The sequence below is a fragment of the Bactrocera oleae genome, chromosome 4 (assembly GCF_042242935.1).
Source record: "Bactrocera oleae isolate idBacOlea1 chromosome 4, idBacOlea1, whole genome shotgun sequence".
Classification (NCBI taxonomy): domain Eukaryota; kingdom Metazoa; phylum Arthropoda; class Insecta; order Diptera; family Tephritidae; genus Bactrocera; species Bactrocera oleae.
Genome location: NC_091538.1, coordinates 45,024,134 through 45,049,285, shown reverse-complemented (window position 1 = coordinate 45,049,285; position 25,152 = coordinate 45,024,134). Strand labels below are relative to the sequence as shown.

At 34.4% G+C, this 25,152-nt stretch overlaps 2 protein-coding genes across 5 annotated transcripts in view; both read left to right on the top strand.

Moving 5' to 3' along the window:
• Positions 1-12,258, top strand: part of dpr12 (defective proboscis extension response 12) — a 237,419-nt gene extending 225,161 nt beyond the window's left edge. For all 4 annotated transcript variants that reach the window (XM_036362709.2, XM_014244248.3, XM_036362706.2 and 1 more), the window contains 3 exons: positions 7,206-7,419; positions 8,239-8,347; positions 9,459-12,258. In XM_036362709.2, coding sequence (XP_036218602.1) covers positions 7,206-7,419; positions 8,239-8,347; positions 9,459-9,477 — 342 coding nt within the window. In that variant the 3' untranslated portion in view covers positions 9,478-12,258. The remainder of the gene's footprint in view (positions 1-7,205; positions 7,420-8,238; positions 8,348-9,458) is intronic.
• Positions 1-25,152, top strand: part of LOC138857061 (uncharacterized) — a 196,361-nt gene that overhangs the window by 80,398 nt on the left and 90,811 nt on the right. The window lies entirely within an intron of this gene.

The window sequence follows — 25,152 nt, the reverse complement described above, 5'->3', positions numbered from 1 at the left end:
CTATTAGATTTCAACAGTTAATCATAGCTCGCATTTGTCCGTAACGCATTTCCAGTTTCCATGGATTTACGATACAGTACATTTCGTCGATCGCTCTCACGACAATCACTCAAATAGTCAGATTTAATGATCAACTTAGTTTTACCATCGTCCAAAATCAATTCGTGGATCATTTTGAAGTATCCGTATATAGTCTATTTTAAATAATATTGTCTTTTGGAAGTTATGTTAGACCTAAAATTTTATGAAATGATAGTTATTTATAATGGCAACAATTGTAATGAATTATTGGAAAAAAGATCTGCTAATAAAACTTTTGTTGCTAGTTCAGTAATATAATAGTTCTGAGTCACAGTATTTTTTTGTCATTCTGAGAACTATGTATGTTGTTGTAATTTTTATTGATTGCTGGCGTGTGGCTCCGGTATATTGGTAAGATGGCCAATAATGGAAAAGAAATACGCGGTAAAGCGTATGGAAAGTATACAAAGAGCTGCCAGTATATGCATTAGTGGAGCTCTTAGAATAAAGCCAAGCCAGGCTCTAAACGTCATTCTACATTTATTGCCAACAGACCTGTTCTGTAAGCAAGTGGCAGCAAAGTCAGCTCTCAGACTGAGGGAATCCTCCCAACTAGTCCCATGAAACAAGGGACATTCTAGGATACACAGTATATTCCCGTTCCTACCCAAAACCACGGATTTTCGCAATCCAATAGAATTGAAGCTAAATTCGGCCCACAATAGTGCATTCCCCACCAGAGAGGAGTGGGAAAGGGACGAGGTGGACAGGAATACAGGAATTAGCATCTACACGGATGGATCCAAACTGGATAATCGAGTGGGAGGTGGTGTCTTTTGCGCAACATTAGACACCAAAATCGCCTTCCGTTTACCAGACCACTGCAGGGTCTTCCAGGCGGAGATCACAGCAATCAATGAAAGCCTTGCGGTATTGACAAAAAGTGTGCTCACAACATGGAGCATATATATATATACGGATAGCCAAGCGGCCTTGAAATCACTCAAGTCTCCAATTAGAGGATCTGACATCATATTTCACGATAAACCTGCAATGGGTTCCAGGACATAGTGATACCACTTAGCAACTAACCCCTGAAAAACAGGGAATTTCTATGCCTCTGGGAACTTGCAACTTAACACTTAATCAGCGAACATGCTGTAAATCTAGCTGGGTCTCGGGGGAGACAAACAACAACTTGCTCTACTTTCAGACGAACGTGGTAGGATTGGAGCGTGAGTCGCACAAACCGATTACTAAAATTCAAAGGCATGACATAAGGACTCTGATGGGAGTAATAACAGGTCACTGTCTAATTGGTATATATGCCAACAGGCTAGGTGTACCTTACAACGACTATTGTAGAAGCTGCCAGGAAGTAGAAGAACTGTAAAACATATTCTATGCGAATGTAAGGCTCTATACAGGAAAAGAATCGGAACTATCGGTCGAGAATTCCTTTACGACGTATCAGAAGTTGCATATAAAACTAATTGTACTGATGAGCTTCATCAGAAGAGCAGGGTGGTTCAGAGATGAGACGAGAGAGTGAGGGAACATTAGTCCCGGTGGTATCACAATGGGCCTCCTATAGGCCTAGGTGTGTCGTTAGACAGCCACTCTACATACCTACCTACCTAGACGAGTTGAAAACTGTCTGTCTGTCCGTCCGTCTGTCCGTTTGTACAAGCGATAACTTCAGTAAAAATTGAGATATCTTAATGGTTAATCGAAAACCTATAAATTGCCATAACTAAGCACTGAATTAAGATATAAACCAGTTATTTGGTACTGGGGATTGCTGTGGCAAGGGCCACCTGTGAACTAAAAATCCTCTCCCCACATAACGGTTTTGTTAAAAACTACTAAAAGTGCGTTAAATCTATAAATAAATTCGTCAGAGACATTAAAGTTTACACCCAGGACGATACATGAAGGCTTTATAAGAGGCGGGGTCAAAATTAGACGATGGGCGCCCATATTTACCCATATTTAGCTAAAATCACATATCTGCGGATCTACTCGACCAATTTCAACCAAATTTGGTATATAAGATAACCCTCATTATCGCATGTCACACTACAAAATTGCGCAGACTAGAACCGTGCCTACTCCCCATATAGCACCATTTTAAGTCCATATGATTCTTTCACTTTCCTGTACACAAATAAAGCGCTAATGAATATATTCGGATAAAACATTGCACAAATAGTGCCTTTGAGGTATCCTTGTACGATGCAAGAGTGCAAAATGTTAGATTACAGCTGAACTTACCCTTCCTTACTTGTACCAATTATCGTAGAAAGGTTTCTAGTAAATTTTTAAGAAGATTATTCCGCATTTTGTAAATCTACGTTAACATTTTCAATCAAAAGGGCATGGAGTTTAGACAAAGCACAAATTAAACCAATTTTATATCTACAAGTATGCAATTCTTTAGTACAAACAAACGATATTTCTGTAACACACCAAGAACACTAATAACCCCTTCATATTCCTTTATTTACTTTTCATGAAATCCAACTAAATGGAGTACAGGTATATACTTTTGGAGTTAAACCAACTCTCGTCGTTAAATTTCTTTAAAACATCTAAAACTCCGTAGAAGTAAAATACTAATTGTAGTTGGTCTATATGTACATACTATTGAATCTGCCTTTCAAACTTCAAGCTAAGCTATCTTAAAAGCTTACATCAAATATCGAAATACGTCGGCATTGCAACGAATGAAAAATTGACAGCTTATTTTTCCAGAAGATTAATAAAATGCACTAAATGTGAGATAAAGCCACATATCTTTTATTACATAAGACCCGCTTTCAATAGCAGTCGGCAAATGAAGGCGAGCGTCGCAGCGTTCCATCATTGGCACACACATATAAAGGATATGTTCACATATGTGGAATGAGCATGTGTGTGAGTGCGCATATTATTTCATGCTTGTATGATGTGGGAGAATAGCTGGCCAAATAACTGTCTACAAAAATAGAGATAAAACGCCAATGCGGCTCAAAAGATGAAAAGCGGGAAAAACATCGAAAACTGGCAAAAAATAATCAAAACGAAAAACTGAAGAAAAAACTGCAGTTTTTATAAGCGAAATGATTGAGCAGACGGACGGCGGGGAAGGGCGCAGTGCATACATGAAAATTCGCAATGCATCAGCGGTGCTGGACACGTACGCGCACGCATGTATGAGCATACGACAGCGCGCAAACAGACACATACAGACAACGGTTTGCATATAAATATGCGATTGTTTGTGGCTTTTTGTGGGTACGCTTCGTGAGCATACAACATTGTGTTCCTTTTTACTGTGCGGTAATTGAATTTGTGCAACCTGCCACACCCATGCAACCGCAAACGCAAACACACACCCACACGCACGCACATCCATTCACCGGTGCACATGCATATGTGGTTGTATGTGCGTGCGGAGGTATGTAAGCTTGCAACATGCCGCTTGCCAGAATTGCAAGTATTGCTGAGGCATGCAACACGCCATAATGTACGTATAGGAATATGTATAAATGGAATGACTGATATGCTCGCTGGTTGGTTGCTTGCCATGCAGCTCACGCAAACGCAACGCAGCAACCGCCACAATGCGAATACAAAGTGAAAACTCTTAGTCACACAAGGTGTGGTGGCGGGAGTTGAGGTGCTGCATGCTGCATGGGAGTAAAGAGACTGAGCGAATGGCCTGCCAGCCACAAAGCTATACAGCAGAAGCGCTGAAACTCGCTTAACTCCAAATGCGAATTGGTCGAAGGAAAAAAGTTGCACCATCCTTTTAATACTCTTGCAACATGTTGCTACAGAGTAAAATAGTTTTGTTCACCTAGAGGTTGTTTGTATCACCTTAGCTACTAAGATAGATATAGGGTTATACGAGTATATATCAGTGATCAGGATGACGAGACGAGTTTAAATCCTATTGTCTGTCTGTCCGTCCGTCTGTCTGTTCAAGCTGTAACTTGAGAAAAATGTAGATGTCGTAAGTTTGAATTCATTCAGAACAAATTCTTTCAACACCCCTATCGATAGTGTGAAAATGAATGAACACTGACGATAGCCTCGCCCTCTCTCATATAACGGTACTGGTAAAAACTACTTAAAGCGCGATAAATCAATAACTGATAACTGAATACGCCAGAGACATTTAATTTTTACCCCCGAGATGATATGAGAGAACTTTATTGCAGCTGAAATCACATATTTTATAGCTGAAATCACATATCTCGGGATATGCTAGAGCGATTTCATCCACATTCCGATATAATATCCTCCTACATTTTTTTGAGTCAGTGCGAAAATATGCGAAATTGGACTACAACCACGCCTGCTTCTCATATAACACAGTTTCAAATTCCATCTGATTTTTAACTTTCCAGCATGCAAATCAAGTACCATTGAAACTATCGGGACAAAAATACGCACGACCAAAAATTGTTAAAATTTTTGTACCCAGTGACTATAGTTGACCCATATATAACTAATATAAAGATTTTCGAACTTCGAGGTGATTTTCTACCACATAGGTATATCATGCATGCATGTTTTACTAACAATAGTTTATCTTTATGCCTAAAATGGATAAAATCGGGTGAATAATTTCTATAGCCGGCGGATTTTACTCCATATGTTTGGTGATGGTATGTGAGGTACCTGAATGAAACCATAGGAGCATGTTTTTAATCTGTGGCATGTTAATAGCATGTGGTATTGGTAAAAATTTATAAAATCGGGTCGATACTACCGCCAACTCCCATATACTACTTATAATGGGTTTCGTTATTCTGACAAGTTGTATAACGAATATGTCGGTCAGTGAGTGTTATTTATACATAAAATTGTTTGATAATATGTTTTCGAGTAAACTTCAGCATTGTCAAAATGAATGTAATCAAGTCGTCCCTTTCTACATTCCCAATATACCCCTTAAAATAATTTCCGACTTTTCACCTGTATTTAAACCGTACATTTTGGTCAAAATGTGTATATCACACAGTGAAATTAAATGGAAAAGTTTTTTTATTGAATTAGCTCTTCGATTAAGTCAATATCACTACATCTGTATATCTCATTTGAAGGTGTTTTTAATATATTTTAAATATAGCATTTAAACTGAGTCTAAGATATTGGCCTTCGATATAATTTAAGAAGATATAAAATTTGATTGTAATTTATTCAAGACGAATAATGGCTGTTTAACTCTATCGCTACATTTTTAAATGTAAAGATTTGCCAGTACATGAAGGAATTTACCGGGCTTTGATTCTTGCAATTTGCAAAAGTATAAACTGTTCGGTTACACCCGAACTTAGCGCTTCCTTTGTTGTTAGGATCTCTATTGTATATGGCCAGTATCCAGTGCAGCGAGGTGCCCACTGTGGGTATGGAAAAAAGTGAAGTTTTTACAAGCATTTCTGTGGCTCTGTCTTATTGTGTGGAGTTCGGTTTGTTTTGCTATTTGCGCACTTTCATGACAAATACAAATTTTCAATTTTGAAATTTCTATGGGAACTTCGGTTTTTGTATATTCTATATGCTTATATACATACAATACATAATATATATAATGGTAGATATGTTAGATAACATAACCCGCATAGAAAAGCGCTATTCGAATAGTTTCGTGTGCTCTTTGTGGCTCTTTTCGCACTATTATTGCTTGTTCGCCCTAACCTGGTCTAAATATATACACTTTTCCAACATGCCAACCTTTATGTGAACAAAATTGTTTGAAAGACATTACTAATCAACAACAAAAAATAATGGGAATTTTAAAATTTAAATTTGGCGGGTTTGAAGATCCAAATGATATATATGCCCCTAAAGCTCGATAAAATGTTCAGCTGAATTAATTACTTACTTTTGCCGTAGCAACTCCGAAGGTTAGATGTGTTTTTTTGAGCTTAATGATTTTTGTTTGTTAAAGTAAATGAATCGAAGAATTTGTTCGCGAATTCTTGGCCAAAAACAATACTGTAATTGCGCCCCAGCCTCCATATTCGTCAGACATGGCTTTGTGTGACTATTTCTAATTTCCAGTAACAAAGATGACCTTGAAAGACTTTGGTTTTACAAAATCGATGAAATCGCTGAAAAAACCAAAGGCTGTTCTATAAATCGAGTTTGATAAGTATTTTGACGAATGGGGACTATTTTGAAAGCGACAACATTAATATAGGCAAATATAAAAAAAAGTCAAATAACGAAAATTTTGGTTATTTTTTGAGCACACCTAATATCGAACGCCATGCAAACACTGTTTCGACTGCCCAAAAGTTAAAAATTGCATTAAAACCGTTTGGAACCTTTTGAATAAGACTAGATACAAGAAAATTTCGATGTAAATGCTCCATCCAAGTTAACGTAAAAATTCTCCAGGACCGAACTTTCAGATGCGAATCGATCCGATTCTGAAGCAAATGCTGACTGGCAATACAGTGAGTAACTTACAACAACGCCAAGTAAAAAGCGTTGTGGCCGCATAGTATATATAAATTGAGCGGTGAACCGGCGCAAACGGTGGACAAGCCAGGATTGATGGTCAGGAAGATTTTGCTATGTGTTTGGCAGGACTGGCAGATAATCACCTACTATGAGCTGCTCTACTAAAACTAAAATCCTAATTAGAACCCGCAATGTCAACAAGTAGAGCGCCTGAAGGAAAGATTCAACCAGAAGCGGGCAACTTTGGCCGGTTGTGTTTAACAAGGACAATGCTAGGCTAAGCACATGGTTATTGACTCGCCAAAAGCTACAGGAGCTCGGTTTGGATTTTGTTATGCATTCACCTTGTAGTCTGCACCTGGCACCAAGGGAATCCTGCCCGTCAAAAAAAATTGAGCTCAAAAGAAGCTTGTGAAAATCGACTGTCTTAGTATTTTTTTCACTAGGAATGATTATTTCTATGAGAGTGGACTTGGAAAATGGCAATACGCTATCGAAGAAAACGGTGCCTATTTGATAATAAAATCTTAAATTTGGAAAAATAAAAAAAATTTCTTTATTAAATTGCGTTTGCTCAAAAGAAAAAATTTGTTACCCAAACAAACCATTTTTTTTAACTAATTTGACATTTGATATTGAATTACACTTTAGAAAAAAATTAAATTTTTATAAAGTAAAAAAATCAATAAATCTTTTAATCCAAATATTTTTATTTATTTTTGCAGAGTCCAACTCCACCACAGTATGTGTATTGGCAGAAAAACGATCGCCTTATTAACTATTATGACACGAGGCGTGACATTTCAATCGAGACCACACCTGGACCACGTACACAAAGTCGCCTCATCATAAGAGAGCCACAAATCACCGATTCGGGAAATTACACATGCTCGGCCAGCAATACGGAGCCAGCGAGCATTTACGTTTTCGTGTCAAAAGGTGAGCGGGTGTGCGGTTAAAAGAGTAATCAACGTACTGAAAATACAAAATCGAGAAAAGTACAGTTTTTGTCAATAACGACACAGTGAAAATATAGAGAGAAGTAAAAAAGGAAATTCACATATTAACGCTCATCTAAAAAAAGAATAAATAGGACTTAAGGTTCATGCAAATATCTATCTATATATTAGTATACTTAATCAAGATAATATAAGTAGGTATATCGTTTTTCTCGATTTCATTATAAAACTATCATTTGACTTTTAAAGGTAGGCAAAGTTAAAGCGTTTGATATTTACCGCGGTTCAAAAGTGGTAGCAAAGAGAATGCAGATTGCAGCGCTTTGGCACCTTTTTGCAAATACGAGCATAATTTAAGCTTCTTAATCGTATTTCATCACTGAACGCCAGCCATTAAAAGTCAATTATAATTTAGAAATAAGCAACTAGAATTTGCTAATAGTGGCAGCAGCTGTTGTCAACATTTCGCACTCATCCAATTTGTGCAAGCATTTTTTCAATTTATCCAGTTTTAATATTTTCACGCTTTTTCATTGTTGCAATTTTTGCATTTAAATGGGATTTTACGCAAATCTGCTCTGGATGCAATCTGCTGCTCATAGTTTCCATTTTGATTGTTGCCAAAATGCAGGCAAATAAGGAAAAATATTTGCATTAATTCATTTGTCGCAGATTTGCATTCGAATTTGTGGCGGTAATTTGCATTTATATTTACTGCATTATATTTTATGCTTTTGTTTTTGTTTTGTAGTTTTTGGCTTATGTGAGATTGTAATTTTTGTCGCTCAACTCTTTGCAGGCGATAATATGGCGGCTATATCACGAAAGACTTCCTCGGCCGATCGGATTGCAGCGATATTCAAATATCTTTTGGCCCCTTGTGTGCTGGTGAATACGCTTGGTATAAGGTGAGTACTGGCGTGTGTGTGTACATAATAATGTTAATATCATTTTGTTAGTATTTGAGGACTGATTTTGGAAAAACTTGAGTCAGCTGTGATAAATATAATACCGTATAGTGGTTTTAATAAGTTGTGTTTTTCAGAAATCTAAAACTTGTATTTAAAACTAGAAAAAATAGTTAAGCGCTCAATATTTCTACCATGTTTTCAAGCATAGCCAGCCTTGTCTAATCAATAACGCGTCGGATATTAAGTTTCAACTTCTAAATCAAAGCCTGTTAATAAGTGTAGACTTAACGTTCGCAAAATATTATTCTACACATAACTAAGGTAATCGAACCGAATCCCAAGATTAGCGATTGATTGCTGGAACCATATTTTACACACTTAGAAGCTTGTTATTGACTAGTCGAATCAAAAAGTATATAATTACAACATTTTATTGTAGCGGTCAGTATTGACAGTTACGTTAGTCATTTAGAGTTAAAGCAAGTAAGGAGGGGCTAAGTTCGGATGTAAGTGAGCATATTATACTCTCGCAAGGTGCAAGGATCAAACCCGAGAGCTACCTTCAGGTGTTTGCGAAACTTGATTTTAAAAAAAATGTGGCACTACATATTCTACTGTTTCACCATTCTCTTCTAGAGATCAAGCAAAAATTTTGAAAGTGAATCATGCCAAATTTGAATCGAACATGCAGAATGCATTTTGTTATAAAGAAAATAATTTAAATTAGTATAGCTGAGATTATGGTAACATAAGATTCACACTTGATTTAAGGTTGATACTGCTTACATAAAACACAAATTTTAACAATTATTTACTTTGCACTAGACGACAGACTAAATCTTACACTAGAAGACAGAACTATACCTACAATTGTTTAAATAGATTACCCATATTACATCATTGCTATTCAACTAAAAATATTCTTAATTCACCCAAATATTTTTACCTCGAATAAATACTTAAATTGGTATAAAAAATTTAAACATCATATTTGTAATTAACCTTGCAATTAGATAAATATAATTATACTAAACAAAATAAAAATGTATATTTAATTTACAGTTAAAGCTCATATTATTAACCTTAATTATTTTTCTCTCCATTTCAGGCGCATTTTTTTAACCTAAGACTTAAATTAAACATAACGAATATATTATAAATAATCCTATTTAAGATATTTTCAATTTAGATCTAACAACAAAAAATATAGAGAGCTATGGAAAAACTATCGTAAAATACTTAGCAGTATACAATAAATTTTAGCACAGTTTAAATATGTACTATTTATTAGTGTTCTATTAAAAAACAACAAAAAAAAATACATAAATAAATAAACAACAAAATAATGAAACCAAAGGGAGCAAGAAATTGTTGCGAGTAAAAAACTGTAAATAGCGTTAGGATATTGACACAATAAAAAATACTTTAAGTTAAAATAACTGTAAATTACTATTTGTGAAGCATATTTTGTTATTAGATTACAAATTACAAAACCAAAAAAATCATATGAGAAGGCATATGTGTAAATTAAATTGATTAATGATATATGTATGTGTAATTACGTTTAAATTTAGTATTAATTTTGTAATTTAAATTTCATACAAATTTAGTTGTAATATTTTTTGTATGTAAAAAGCATTTAACCTGCTCAGCTTGCTGCGCGAAACTTTGTACATTTTCATGGAAAAGTAAGGAGAACATAAAATAAAAGCAAACCAAAAAAAAAGAACATAAATAAAAAACAACACAGATAAATTAATATAGCCATTAATTGTAATTAATTAAATTAGGGTTTTGTTACACACATTTACGCTTATCTGTTAAAATCAATTAAAAAACCTAAGTGGACGTTAATAAAAAAATACAGAAAACAAATATATATACTGAACGATTAATGGAACATAACGGGGGATCGCGTGAGTTGGGTTTAAGCGCACTGGCGTAAGAAACAATTTATTATATTTAGATGTTAATGAATTTAAATATAATAAGCAAATAAATGATGTAGTGCAACTCTAGTTAAAAGTATATGTAGAAAATAAATAAATGAATAACTAATGAATAGTTTAAAGAATATCAGAAATAAGCTTAAAAATTTAAAATAAAAAGCCGAGCTAAGAGAATTTGTGGATAAAGAAAACATGCGACAAAACGCGAGCGCAAAAAAATATTGATAATAAGGAAGGAAAACAAAATAAAATTATTATAAATTCTATTAAATGTAGAATCCTTATTAAAATTCCATGAAAATTAAGCAAACAAAAATAAAATACTACAAATGTTCACCGAAACTGCAGAGGCAGTCATATATGGCAACTAGAAACGAAAGCATTAATACAGTGGGCATAAATTAAGTTAAATTTGATTTCCCATTTTCAAATTCATAGTACTTTTTATAAGAAGAGAGGTTCGAATCAGCTGCTAATATTAAAAATAGTTTTCACTTAGAACCACTATTGAGCGTCTTTATTAATCAGCAATACAATACCCTACAGAATCTTTATTAAACAATAAATTCCAGAATGTTGTAAGTAGAGCATTTCTTCTATACATTTTAACCTAAAAACAAATGTTTTAATGCGTACATGAAAATTCAAATCATAATATACCTATAAATAGTTGTATATTATCCAGATACCCACACATTTTTTGGAATATTCGCGTATTTCTAAGAAGTTCCGAAGCGCCTATAATTTTAATTTTTCTAATAAATAATATCGGTTTTTGATTTTCCAAATGTTGTAATGAAGTATGTATATCGAACAAACGCGATACCAGCTATTTATAGAGACTGGCATTTGGCGCAGGGTTGTCCCCTTGGTTGAAGTAGCATCCTTACATAAATGTTTGGCAATTTTTTGTTCTTTTAATTAGTCACAAATCGACTATACCATTTGAATGAGACATCCTCATACTTTCTTTATTGCATTCAATAAGCCATGTTGCTGCTATCGAATGTACAGTTTATAGATCGCGAGCCCAAAAATGGAGAATCCATGACGGCTGATATCTCCTTTTCAAAACAAACCTAACATTAAGCTTGGTAGGAAAACCCAAAGTCATTTATCGACGAAAACGATTAGATAATTAATTAGTCGATTTCTCTAATAGCTAATTTTGAGTTCGACCCCAAAAGCAATAGTTTCCCAAACAAAACGAAACATTATTCCTAAATAGCGAAAGCGTAGGTTCTCAAACGATTTTTAAAGTACAATAGCTCCCCAATAAGACCCTGATATGAATTGGTAAATAAAAACGAGTTCAAGTAAACTTGCTTTTTTAATAACATATATTGTTGAATTTTAGATCTGTCTGACTAGTCTCCAACGGAGATCTGATATAGTCGGTCGCCCTTGCTTTCAACAAGAGAGTTATACTAGTTATACCTATAATAATGTAGTCATTAACTTCCAGTTTTACGTACATAATATAGATATGAATTTAATTTGTTTGGAGAATAAATCCCAGAAAAATAAATTTAAAATCCATGAAAGGTGTGAAAGATGGTGTTCGTGATCAGCTAGTGAACGTTTATTACTGACTGTCACATACATTTAAGCTTGGAAGATATTATTGATCATGATAAGTCTTATTAGTATGATCTTCCTTTGCGCAATTTTTGATTGCACTTTTTGTGCTCTCAACACAAATTTCTATTATTTATTATATTATATTTCTTTTTTATTCGCAGTAACGCGTAGACCGCCGGTCGAGCACTTAACAAATAAAAAATGTTCATTTTATTTTGCCATTATTAATACTTGTATTGCCCACTGTACATCTGCCGCATTGTAACTAAGCTGAAATAAAAATCAATGAAGAAAATACATACATAACTATTTGTAGATAAGCGCATTTAATGTACACAATTCAGTATGAGAATAAACAGACATTCTAATCATTAATAATGCAGTTTGATTTATTTTAAAGTATTAATTACTATCCAGCAAATTCCAAAGTCTGAAATTATACGCTTGTCATTCCTTTTTGAGGTGAGTATTTGCTTTAATTATTATAAATATCGGTGATTAAATAACAACCAACTTGCAAGACTGATATATAGCAGAAATACAGTCAAATAGAACTGAAGTTAACAGCCCTTTAATTGCTTATTTACCAAAATGAGGAACAAGAGAGCAAATGCAGTCTTAGTTCTTCACCTTTTAGCTACCAACGCTAAACATATTCTTTTGAGAACTGTAAATACAATGTGCGTTCCAAAGTAAACAGTAAAAAAGTAACAAAGTAAACTCTAGTGACGCCATCTATATGTCGACTAGTGCGTTAGAATCTGCTATCTTTTATCAACTTCCAGTAAAAATTTCATGACATTTCATTTATTGGAAGTGAAGCTATTGCGTTTTAAGTGTCAGTATGTTTTTGTGTTCGGTGCGAAAATGTGCTTCGAACAAAGAGCCAACATTTAATTTTGTTTTAAAATTGGTAAAACTTTTACAAAAACGTTTTAATTGATGAAGCAAGTTTATGGCGATGATTGCCTATCCCGTAGCAAAGTGCACGAGTGGTTTCAACGTTTTCAAAGTGGTCGTGAGGACATAAATGAGAAATGAGCCGAAACCCAAAAAATGGCGCCTGGAAAAGTCAAAAGTGAAGACAATGCTGATTTGTTGTTATGAATGCAAGGGTATTGTCCACAAAGAAAACGTTAATGCGGTCTACCTTAGAGGTTTGAAGCGTTTGGTGAGCCCTATTCGACGCGTTCGGCCCGAATATCGCGAAGATGGAAATTGGCGTTTGTTTCACAATAATGCGCCGTCTCATCAATCGACGCTTGTGGCCGATTATTTGACCAAAAATCACATTTTAACAATCAACCAGTTCCCGTATTCACCTGATATGGCACCGTGGGACTTCTACCTTTTCGGAAAAATGCATTTGCCGATTAAAGGAAAGCGTTATGCAGACGTGGAGGCCATTAAAAAGGCTTGCACCGGCATATTGGCGACCATAACGGGCAACGAGCAACGAGCTAAAACACTCGTTCGTCATGCTTTTGGACCGTGCAAAAAGCTGTATTAAAGCAGACGGAGACTATTTTGAATAAAATTAATTGATTTTGCCGATAAAACCATTTGTTCTGTCTTATTTTTTAAAGTCCTGTATACTTTGGAACGCACCTTGTATCACTGCTAAAATATGGAAACAAATATCTCAAATTATTGAGCAAGAACAGTTAGTAACAGCTCTCTGTTTAAACATAGTTTACCTAAAATTCGAAATGACGTAACCCGGTTGCCGCGATGAGGCAACACTTACATCTGAATACTCGTATAGACGTTTTTGAGGATGGTAAGCTTTTTTCGAAATAACACATATCGCACACTAGTCACAACTCGAAACATGACAAATGTTCAGAAGGAGCAAAAAACTGTTCCTGTAAAAATTATTTAATTTAACAGTTGAGTAGTTGACACTGCACATCAGAGGCAAATGACGCAATTAACACAACAGTAGACATAACGGTGATTTTTCAGTTAAGTAAGATAATGATGACAACAAAATTGCTTGATTAGGTAAATAAGTGTATTACGAATTGATATATTGAAAAAATTGATTTTGAAAATTTTTAGTTGTGACCGTTTTTTAGTTAGTGTGCGATTTGTTTGAAAGTTCCCAATATATAATATAAATATGTAAAAGGAATGGGATGTTTGGGTATACGTATGTATTAGATTTTGGCAATTTGTATTCATACAAACATTATTCTATGAAATGGAAATGGACCTAACTCACGCCTGTTCACACATTTTTCTCTATGGTCTAGCTTTTTGGAAATCTTTTATATCCCGTCCCTCTATTAGATGACACCAATGGTAACTATTAATTTGAAAATATTAGCCTAGTACAATATAAAAAATGTATAGGTTTCTGAAACCAAGTCTCCAAATGGAAAAAGTTATACATACGTACACAGGCTGTCGTAAATAATATAAATAAAACCGAAATGACGGATATATTGGTTCAATAGTATATTATATTCATGATGATATATTGGCCATACTCTTTGTTATATAACATAATGGTCTTTGCGGTCTATACCATTATGACTATTTTTCAATGTATTGTCTGTTTTTTAGTCTGTTTGCTTTGTCTTTTGCTGGAAAGAAGACTTAGCCTCGGCCTTTAGTTCTTCATTGTAGAAAAATTTCTTTCCAGCGAGCGTTTGCTTGAGACCTGAGCTCAGAACTAAACGTCTTATTATATAAGCGGCAGATTGGCTTTTCAACGCAAATTAAATTAACATATGGTTTTGAGATCAAGTAAAGATTGACGGCAAAGATTTGTTTAGTGCCCATCGGATACTCGTTTCATGAAGAACGTATATTTGCCATGTCGGAGTGGAGCAATATATATATTATTCATATATATTCATATTTCTTAATAACATAGCTCTGGCGCTAATGGTAAAAGATTAGGACTTGTACGTATAAGTGTGTATCAGTGTAGGAGTTGCCGGATTTTGTCAATTTCTCTTCTCTAGTTAAACCTAAAAAAATCACTTTACCTAATAACTACTTGTATATAAGTCTGTGTTTCACAAATAACATAATATGTGTATAACACAACAATTTCCCCATTTCTTTGACTTTCTGAAATGTAATTCCACATGACGTTTTAATTACACGATTATGTTGACATTACATTCAGGTTTATTGTTGACAATGCCTGCAGACAATTAATAACCAGTGGTTGGCAGCAACTTTCGACCGAATAGATAAGAAATTGACGTGCGATCCAAAAAAGAATAATAACCATGGCCAGGTTTCTACACACGCATAATCGTATTCAAAAAAACAGAAGCTATGAAAAATAATAATAAATTATTACCAAAACCGCAAAAAACTTTCCATTTGTGTGTCAAGTAATCCCAGCGCGTGCATATGCACAATTCTTTTATTAGATTACATATTTATATGAGGTGTGTGAGAGGGAATAGCTAAAAGGAAGATGTTAAAACTAAATTAATGAACGACCACTAAATGCGAAAGCTCAGACGTGCTCGCAACAACCACTGATGATTTTATTGGCCCCTGTCATTGCTGTGTCGGACATGTCGGACAAACGCAGTGGGAATATTCATTTTGCCGTTTGCTTGTTTAACAACTAATTTTCATAAATTTCCAATTAAACGCTGTCATGATGTTTATCTTGTCACTGACTGCTGGCTCGCATACTGTACATTAACGCATGTAAAGAGATTATGCCTAAAAACCGCTAATGAATATGTATCTTTGCGACTGTTGCCAGCAGTTCAGAGTGTAGGCAGTGCAAATTAATTAATCTGTAAAATTTTACGTGATAAAATTCAAGGGCGGAAGTTGGACACCTTCAAGGTTATTTATAATTATCAAACCAAATTTGACATTTCAGCTTCCATGCGCTTAAATTTGGTTTTGCTTTTACTTTCATTGTATATCAATAAATATTTATTATATACCATATATTCAAGTGATGTATAATGGCAGGGCCAGGCTCGGCTTCACTGCGGGCATGGTATAAAACTCGACATTGTTAGTGCACTCGGGCTATATTGGATATAAAATGGACCAATGATTCTGTGATCGATAGTATCAACGGCGAAATCTGTGTATCCGAAAACAGATCAAACGAAACATGAGCGGTCTTCATCTGTACCAATTCATGCGCAAAAGATAGCAAGTCTTTTCACCTTCTAGTGGATAGCCTAGCGGCTATGCGTAACACCTATACCTATACTAAGTCTTACTTAAAAATCTTCTTGGTACCAATCATATGGGAATAGAACGAATCGATTAAGCAGATGAGCTGGTCCGCTCGGGGCAGTCACGAACACAATTCACCTAAGCTGCCCCTCGACTCCTTCAAGGTGTGCTTGAAGAAATGAAATCTAGAGGAACACCTCAAAATTTGGAACACTGGCACCACAGGGCATACCACAAACTTTAGACAAGAGGAAATTAAGTAACTTTTTAGGCAAGGCACTCCTTTCTAAGGTCCCACCTTCACAGAGTTAAGTAAAGTGCATTCGGCGAAATGAAGAGTATGCGGGGAGCATGATAAGACGGTGGAACATTACTTTTATGAATCGCCAGCTTTCAGCCGACGGAGACGTCATATCTTTCACTGCTCCCAATGTTAAAAGTGAAAAGACATTGGAGGAAAAATATCAGGTATTTTATCAAAAGCACAGAGTGTCTAACTTTAGCTTAATTAGTTATTAGCTTAATTAGCAGGACCAACCAACCAAAAACCATATACACTACAACCAAATGGTTTTCCAAACTCTTTTGTAGGAAGGTATTGCCGAAGTTTCATTGACTATGTTTACTAAAGAAATTATAAACTTTTTTTAATTATGATTGACTTGATTGACGTTTTTAACATTCGACTAAAAAAAAATTTATTCATTTAATAATCTTTTTAGCTTTAACATTTTTGAGAAGTTTATATTAAATTTTTTGGCAAAAAACGGTTTTATTGTTAAACTTATTTGCCGTATCAACCAATTGAAGTACAACTTATTTCTTTCTCGGTGATTTTTTCCTAGTGACCACTCTCATTATATTGTTTTCATTGGGGACTGTGGTATGGTGATTTAGAAGATTGTGAACTTTTGTAACACTCACCTTTGCGTACAAAACAAGAAAATATGTTAACTTCGGTTACACCGAAGCAATAATATCATCAGTTTTCATGACACCTATATGCTATAGTGGCCCAATATCGGCGATTCCGAAAAATGAGAAGATTCCTGCAGAAGAAAGAACGTGTGTAAAATTTCAGGTCGGTATCTCATAACTTAGCGACAATTTCGCGTGTATATAGACAGACTGACGGACAGACGGACATTATAAATTTATATCATATATGATAGGGTATTCATATATATTTTCAGCTTGCCTAGAATACACTTACATATACATAAATAATAGCATAAATAATTTTATTTTTTCAGAGATTCCATATTAAAAATTAATGTATTGATAATATGGAATGTGTTATGTAAATAACAACAAGTTACTCATACACCCCTAACACCACTCACTAGCAAGGCAATTAAAAATGTAAGCTTCTTATTTATGTATGTGGAAAATTAAAAGTTCTCTCAAAGTAAAAGGCCATCAGTTGATAAAATTGACGATGAAACTGCCTCATTATATTTAGCAATCAAGTACCGGCTACATACCAAAACACTTGTTCAGAAAGTATACAAGAATAATTTACACCAGTAAATATCGCGAAAATTTGTGAACTTCAATCTGGTACCGATCAAATGCCATAAAAATAAGTTTTTTACAACTGATGAAACATGGATGTATCATTATACACCTTAGTTCAATCAAAAGACCATTCAATGGTTTTTGCTCGGTGAAGGTATTGGATCAAAATTTTTGGGCCAAGGGCAATAAAACGAATATTGAATAATTAAAAAAATAAAGTATTTAAGTATGAAAGAACCGGTTTTCGTTTTGTTGCATTATTTTAGTTTCTATTTTATATAAAACATGCGTTTGGCAGTAACAGCGTTTGAGTACACTTTCCTTTAATCCTTAAACCACTGTAATTGAAATACTTGGTATTCTCTTAAATAAATTTTACTTCTTACATTTGACGAAAAGCTTTTACCTGAAATCACGTCTGTGGATGGCTATAGTGGGTTAGCTGAAAAAATTTACCGCATTCAAGATAACTAGATAAATGGCTTATTTTCCCACGGTTTATTTGTGGTTAAATGTGCAGTAGCCGCGCGGCAAACGTATCCAACCTAGCTGAAGCATAGAACTTTTTTGCAATTCTATAGCGAAATTCATATATTGTATTTCCCTATATTTTACTCTATCATCAAGGGTTACATTTTTTCTGCATTGATTTTTCTATATAACATGAATACTTGCTATAGCCATGTCAGTGATGATATACTCTTATTTGATGTGGAGTCTATTGCGACCCATATATGACTCCATCATATTCTACGAATAATACGTGTGGCTCTAAAGTTTCTACAATTGGTAGTGGAGAACGAGCTTCCTCTTTTGGTTTGCATGAACCATAAATAGAACTGTAAAATGATTCTTATTTGGTATGAAGACCAAAATTGCAAACCTGTTACTAGCATTTTTATAAAATTAAGGAACTTCCTCATAACTGCATTATTTAATTATTTGGTTAGCTACATTAAATTAGAGAGATTTTTAATGGTATTTGTGACCACATCTGGTTTACTAAAAAATTTTAAATAGATACGTAATAAAAAAAATTAACCGAATAAGCCACCACATGCCTCATTTATTCCTCAATGTGTGAAAATAAATAATACAAAATTAAATAATGCTTATTAGCAATCGTGTATACATAAATACATACTTGTATGTGTAATACTTTGAATAAAATAAAATACAATGAAAAATAAATAATTCCCCAAAGCAAACAGATAAAATCAATTTAAATTTACTAAATTCATTAAAAATAGATTAAATATAAACAAACCGCAAACGAAAAACCACAAGATATGCAGTTAACTCATTGTAATCGATAAATCACATAAATATAAACAAAGGGCTCACTGCATTATTTACCCAAAAAAAAGGAAAATATGATACAGAAGCATGAATTTCGCAAAATAATTTAGTTTAAAAAGAGTAAAATATAAAATGAGGTGTAAACATTCGTAGGCGTAACATCCGTAGGTAAGATCATTAAAAACAAACAACCAAAAAAATATATAGCAAAACCAATGAAATGAAACAGTTCAGCTGAAAATAAAAACGAAGTTAACTGCAAAAAAATTCAAGTAACAAGAGTTGCAGAATATGCTGAAACATAATACCTTTTACATATGATTATTAAACGTGATTAAATAGTGATTTCTAGTGAATTTTGCAAAGCAAAGTCCAAACTAAAAGCGAATATAAAATAACTGGGAGGTTAAATAAACAAAATAGTATTTAAAAAGTTCAAAATTTAAAATTTAATTAAATTAAAACAAATTACATTTAATTATTTCATAAACTAGTAGGAATTGCTGTTAACTATAGCAAACACTGCTTTGCATTGTTTGCTTTGTTATTTGAGTAGAAATACAGTTTGCAGTAGAAGTGGCTTTTGTCTTTCCGGGTACTATGCTGTTGTAATTTAGATGGATGTCGTTGTCGTGTGATCCCGTTGATAAATATTTTGGTCACACCTGGTTTAAATCATATCATATAGTCTCAATTTAACTCCAAAGCTTGCAGACTAAGTCATAATATTGTCGAACTTTGCTACAGATGAGAGAGCTCAGATTGCTCGGCTAACTTATAGCTCAAAAAATTAATGAATGCTATAAAAATTTTAGAGTTTAAGCCCAAATTTGACAAATTTAAGTCTTACGATTGTATGAAAAAACTTCTTTAATACCGCTTATTGACAAGTCAACGTCATTACCTGTCATTATACTCCGAACGGTTATATTAAGCTTGCCAGAAGGAAGCATCAGAGACCTTATAAAATATACTTGTAAATAATCAGCAGGACGAGCTGAGTCGATTTAGCTATGTTCGTTGTCCGTCCGTCCAACTGTCTGCATATGTATACGCGAACTAGTCCCGCCGAAATCGGATCACTATAGCATATAAGCTGCTATGAATGCTAAACGATCGGAATCAACTTCTTTTAAAGAATATTTTTTCTATGTGAAGGGCAACAGAAGTTAACGTTTTTTTTTTTTAATTTACAAAATAACTTTTAGATTTCTCTTTTTTGTAGATTTAGGTACTGAACTGTTTTAAATCACAAATTCACTACCAATTATGAAAGGTTCTTAGGAAGAGCGTTAAATTCCTACTAAATTCCTAGTTAAGGCGCCAAATCAGCTGGGTTTGCAGCTTTATGGAGAGTACTCAAACAATATCATCACAAAACTCACAAAATTCCACGCAAAGCCAGTTCTACTTTCAGAACTGAAATTTTAAACAGAAATTTTTTTTGATAAGTTCGAGGCAAAACATAAAGACAATTTCCCGGAACCGATGGTCCCTACAAACTTAGAATACCTTATTCTTCCCCTAGATTTATATTCTCAACTTATGGTTCGAAATGTATAATATTCTAAATATCGATATAAAACAACAAAAAAAATAGTCTATGTACCAAGGACCTATTTATAAAACACCGGAGATATAGCGACAGGATTTGCCAATCATCAACTATAATCAAGTGATATGTTTTATAGCTAAAACGTAAAAAGATAATCACTTATTAAAACACGAAAAAACATATACTTTATAGGGTCTCCGACGTTTTCTTCTGGTGGAGGATTGTTTAATCTAAAAAAATACTCTGCATTACTCCCACAAACTGTATAAAGTAAAAGAGGCGTTTTGAAGAGGACTATCAACCGCTCTAACTTCGCTTAACATTACTTACGAAAAAGAAAGAAAAAATTAAACAAATAACCTGAACCTTTTCCCGAAAAAAAACAAACACTCTTCATTAAAACAAAATGAAAGAAAATAAACAGAAGTGAGAGAAGATAATCTAAAATGAACAACCAAAAGTAACCCGTTTTTAATAAAGATTATAAATATAGATCCACACAAACTTTAACATCCATACTGTTATGAGATTTAAAATTTTCTATGAAAAATTAGATAATATTTACAGTAACAAGCTCTTCGCATAAATCTAAAAAACTATTGAACCTAAATACAAATTTGATTTTTGAATTTTGATTTGAATATTGAACATAAATAATTATTTTTTCGAAGCGCCAAGGAATAAATAGATATAGTAAATAGTCTCAACTTTTGCTTGAAGAAGTTAAGTTTAAAAATATACACTTATGTATCTATGTAAAATTATAAAGTTGTGCTTTAATTTCTACTACAAACGCATTTAAATATTTTCAGCTTTCAATTAATTTGATTAAAATGAGTTAGGAATATTTGACAACTTGTTTTGTTCTTTCTTCAAATTTCCTTTCATTCGCCGCCATTCAAAAAGTGTCCTTACTTTGCTGAAAGTGTAAACAATTTAATTAATTAGCGCACATTAGAGCTGTTACCGTTTCCGTGAAAGTTCAAAAGCCTTTATGTGCTTTCCGCCAGCAAAGCTGTGAATACTTTTTACGTCAGAGAAGTTGCGCGGAAAGCGCGCAGGCTGCGCTTGTTGCATGCGAAGGAATTTCTTTTTTAAAAGTTTCTCATCTCTGTGGGTGGATTGTGCGAGGGGTGGCAGTTGTTTGCTTTTACTTTTCACTCTATCGAAATCAGCAGATAAGTTGCGTGTGTGCCCTGCTTGTGCTATGCATCTGAGCAAATACTTGCTTTGGTAATTCCTCAGTTCAAAGTATGTACACATATCCCTTGCACGCATATGTAATGATCCAGATAGGAGCTCATATGCTGAGTGAAAGTATGTTCTTAAGGAATTAGAGCAGAAAATGTTAAATAGGAAGTTTCAACGTTTGTTTGAGTTCAACTTGGTTCGTTTGAAGTTGAGATCAGCTTTGAGTTAATATTTTTTTCAAAAGCCTATATGCATTTCTTGTTAAATCTTGAGAAAAGTTATTTATATATTTCTCAGTACTATTTTACTAATCAAGTACATATTGATTATAGTTTGCTTTTAGATAAGAATGTGAATCGCTAAAGATCGAATTGAACAGTTGTTCATAGATATAATATATTGACTGGTATGGAAAGTAAATGTAATTTTATCAGATATAGTGACCTCTACTTAAAGATCGGTTACTATGGAGACCTTACAACCTTAAATGTATTAGTTTAAGGTAAGTTTTACTGGACAAAGTTTGTTACCGATTTAATATAAATTAGGATTCATAATTTAATTTTTTTACTGACCTTCTACAGCAATGATAAGGCAATGATTCCAAAACATATTAATAGCAATTGAGTAAAATGAAGCAGAAATCATTTAAATCGGGACATAGAGGATAGAAGGTTTGCACAAAATTTTTACACCACTGCTCAAAATGTTTTCTTAAAAAATTGTATTATTAATTCCCATATACTTGACACGGTTCATTATATTCGCTATACTGAAACTAAAAGTAATACGTAATAATAATATATACATTTTACCTTTTTCAGGAGGGTCGGCATCTCTCTATTCTCAAAATAATATAAAACATTTATAGAAAATAGGAAATGCCACGTAAAGCTGATGACGTCGCCTCAATAATCCAACTTTTAACTTTTCTAATATGATTCTAGTTTGTGAGTCTCTCCATATATTTCATATTTTAAATGTTTATGCCCTAACCACGATGCATTACGTATACCGCGAACTTTGTAACACCCAAAGGAAAGGGAAAGATACTCTACAATATATGTTATATATATGTAAATGTCTTTCGACACACCTGATCAGTGAGAAGAGCTGTTTGTCTATATGTCTGTCTATCTGTCTATATATACAAAAACGAATCCCTCAGCGTAAAAGATATTAATCTGATTTTTTGTACATGTTCTTTTCTCCTAAAGAAGCTGTTCATTTGACGGAAGCGCCCATATCGGATCACTATATCATATAGTTGCCATATGCTTTAAAAATGAAATTGTTAAGGGTATTATAGCTTCGATGCGGCCGAAGTTCTTTCTTGCTTTTTTTTAAACAATATTTTGAATATCCTCAAACAACATAGGTATATGTGGATGTTAATTAAGTTCCAATTTGAGTATTCCTTACTTGAGTTCTGAATATAAACTACCTGTCCGAATATTTCGGCATAGACGAAATTGAACCGCAGTTCGGAACTGTGCTATATAAAGTATTATCATTAAACAAAATAACACGGGCATACAATTTCAACAGCAGTATACAAAAACTAAAGTTATCAAACTTTGTAACCACCTACCATTCTAAACTAGGTAGGTAGGTAGGTATGTAGATTGGATGTCTTTCGACACACCTAGGCCTTTAGGAGGCCCATTGTGATGCTACCGGGACTAAGGTCCCCTCTCTCTATTGGCTTCTCTCTGAACCTTCATCAGTGAGACAAGTTTTATCCGTGCAACCTCCGAAAGGGCTTCAAGAAACCCTCGACCGATGGCTGCGATTCTTTTCCTATATAATACCGCGCAATCACATAGAAGATTTTTAATGGTCTTCTTCTCTTCTACTTCCTGACAGCTTCTATTATAGCCGTCATATGGCGTACCAAGTCTACTTGCATGTCTGCCTATTAGATAGTGGCCTGTTAGTACTCCTAATAGAGTTCTTATATCAATCCGTTTGATTTTTAACAGTCGGCATGTGCGGCTCATATTCCATTCATGCCACGTTTGCCTTCTAGTTGAGCAAGTCAGGGACTGATTTCAATGACATATTTGTCGAATAAGTATCTACAAGTAGCCAAAGACATATATATGTCCTCCTTACCAGAATCTAGTTGTAGCGTGGTGCCTGTTCTGGCTAGTTGATCTGCTCCACAGTTCCCGGGGATATCACTGTGTCCTTGTACCCATTGCAGGTTTATTATGAAATAGGATTTCAGATCCGTTAGAATATGAAGGCATTCTTTCACTATCTTAGAAGAAATGAGACATAAGCGATTTCAAAGCTACCTAGTTGTCTGTACATATAAATATATTTCTTGTTGTGATCACACTTCTTGTCAGTACAAGAAGGCTTTCTTTAACTGCGGTGACCTCCACTTGGAAGACACTACAGTAGTCTGGAAGCCGAAAGACATTTTTTATTTATCTGAGAAGACAGCGCCGCCTACTCGTGTATTTAGTTTGAAACCATCCATATAGAAGCTTATCAATGCTTCCTTGTCTATTACGACTCTTTTCCACTCCTCTCTGGAGGGGAAGGCAATATTGCGGACCGGATTTAGATTCAACTTTATAGCATTTCGAAAATCCGTGGTTAGGGGAAGAAACGAGAACTTCCTAAGTATCATAGAATGCTCTTTGCTACTGGCGACTAATAGGGAGGATTCCCTCAGTCTCAGAGCTGATTTCGCTGCAATATGCTTGCAAAATAGGTCTGTTGGCAAGTGTAAAATTACGTTTTGTCCCTGGCTTGGTGTGTTTCTTAGTGAACAATACCAGTTCTGTCTTGCTAGCATTTAAATTCAGTCCGCACGATACGACCAATCGATTAATATCGTTTAATATTGTCTGCATAAGACTAGCGAGGGTATTCGGGAACTTGCCTCTGACCGAAACTGTCACATCGACCACAACATGTACCCCCTTCTTTTCCAGATCCATTCAGAGATAGTTTATTCATTGCCAGGATCCAGAGAAGTGGGGATAACACGCCTCCTTGGGGTGTACCCCTTCGGACAGATCTGCACAGCTTTGAAATAATTGACCTGCGCAAGAGCATCTGTATAATTACAATAATTTCCGGAGATGCTCAGAAATGTCCAGCTCTTTAAGCGCACTCAGTATGGCCTTCGGCTGGATGTTATTGAAAGCACCTTCCATGTCTAAGAAAGCTACGAGGGTGTATTCTATTATTTCCAGAGACTTTTCAATCTCTGCTACCACTGAGCTTAATGCCGTTTTTGTGGATCTACCCTTCGAGTACGCATGCTGCGAAACTGCCATTTTTCTTGGGTTTAGTATGTCCTTTATATGTATTTCTATTAGTCTTTCCAGCGTTTTTAAAAGAAATGATGAAAGACTAATTGGTCTAAAATCCTTTGGATTAATATGTGAGCTTTTGCCAGCCTTTGGGATATATATCACCTTAACTTCCCTCCATATCGAGGGAATATAGTTTAATTGCAGTGCCCCTTTAAGCATGGTTTTTAACCAGCTTATTGTGTAGCTCATAGACTGCTGTAA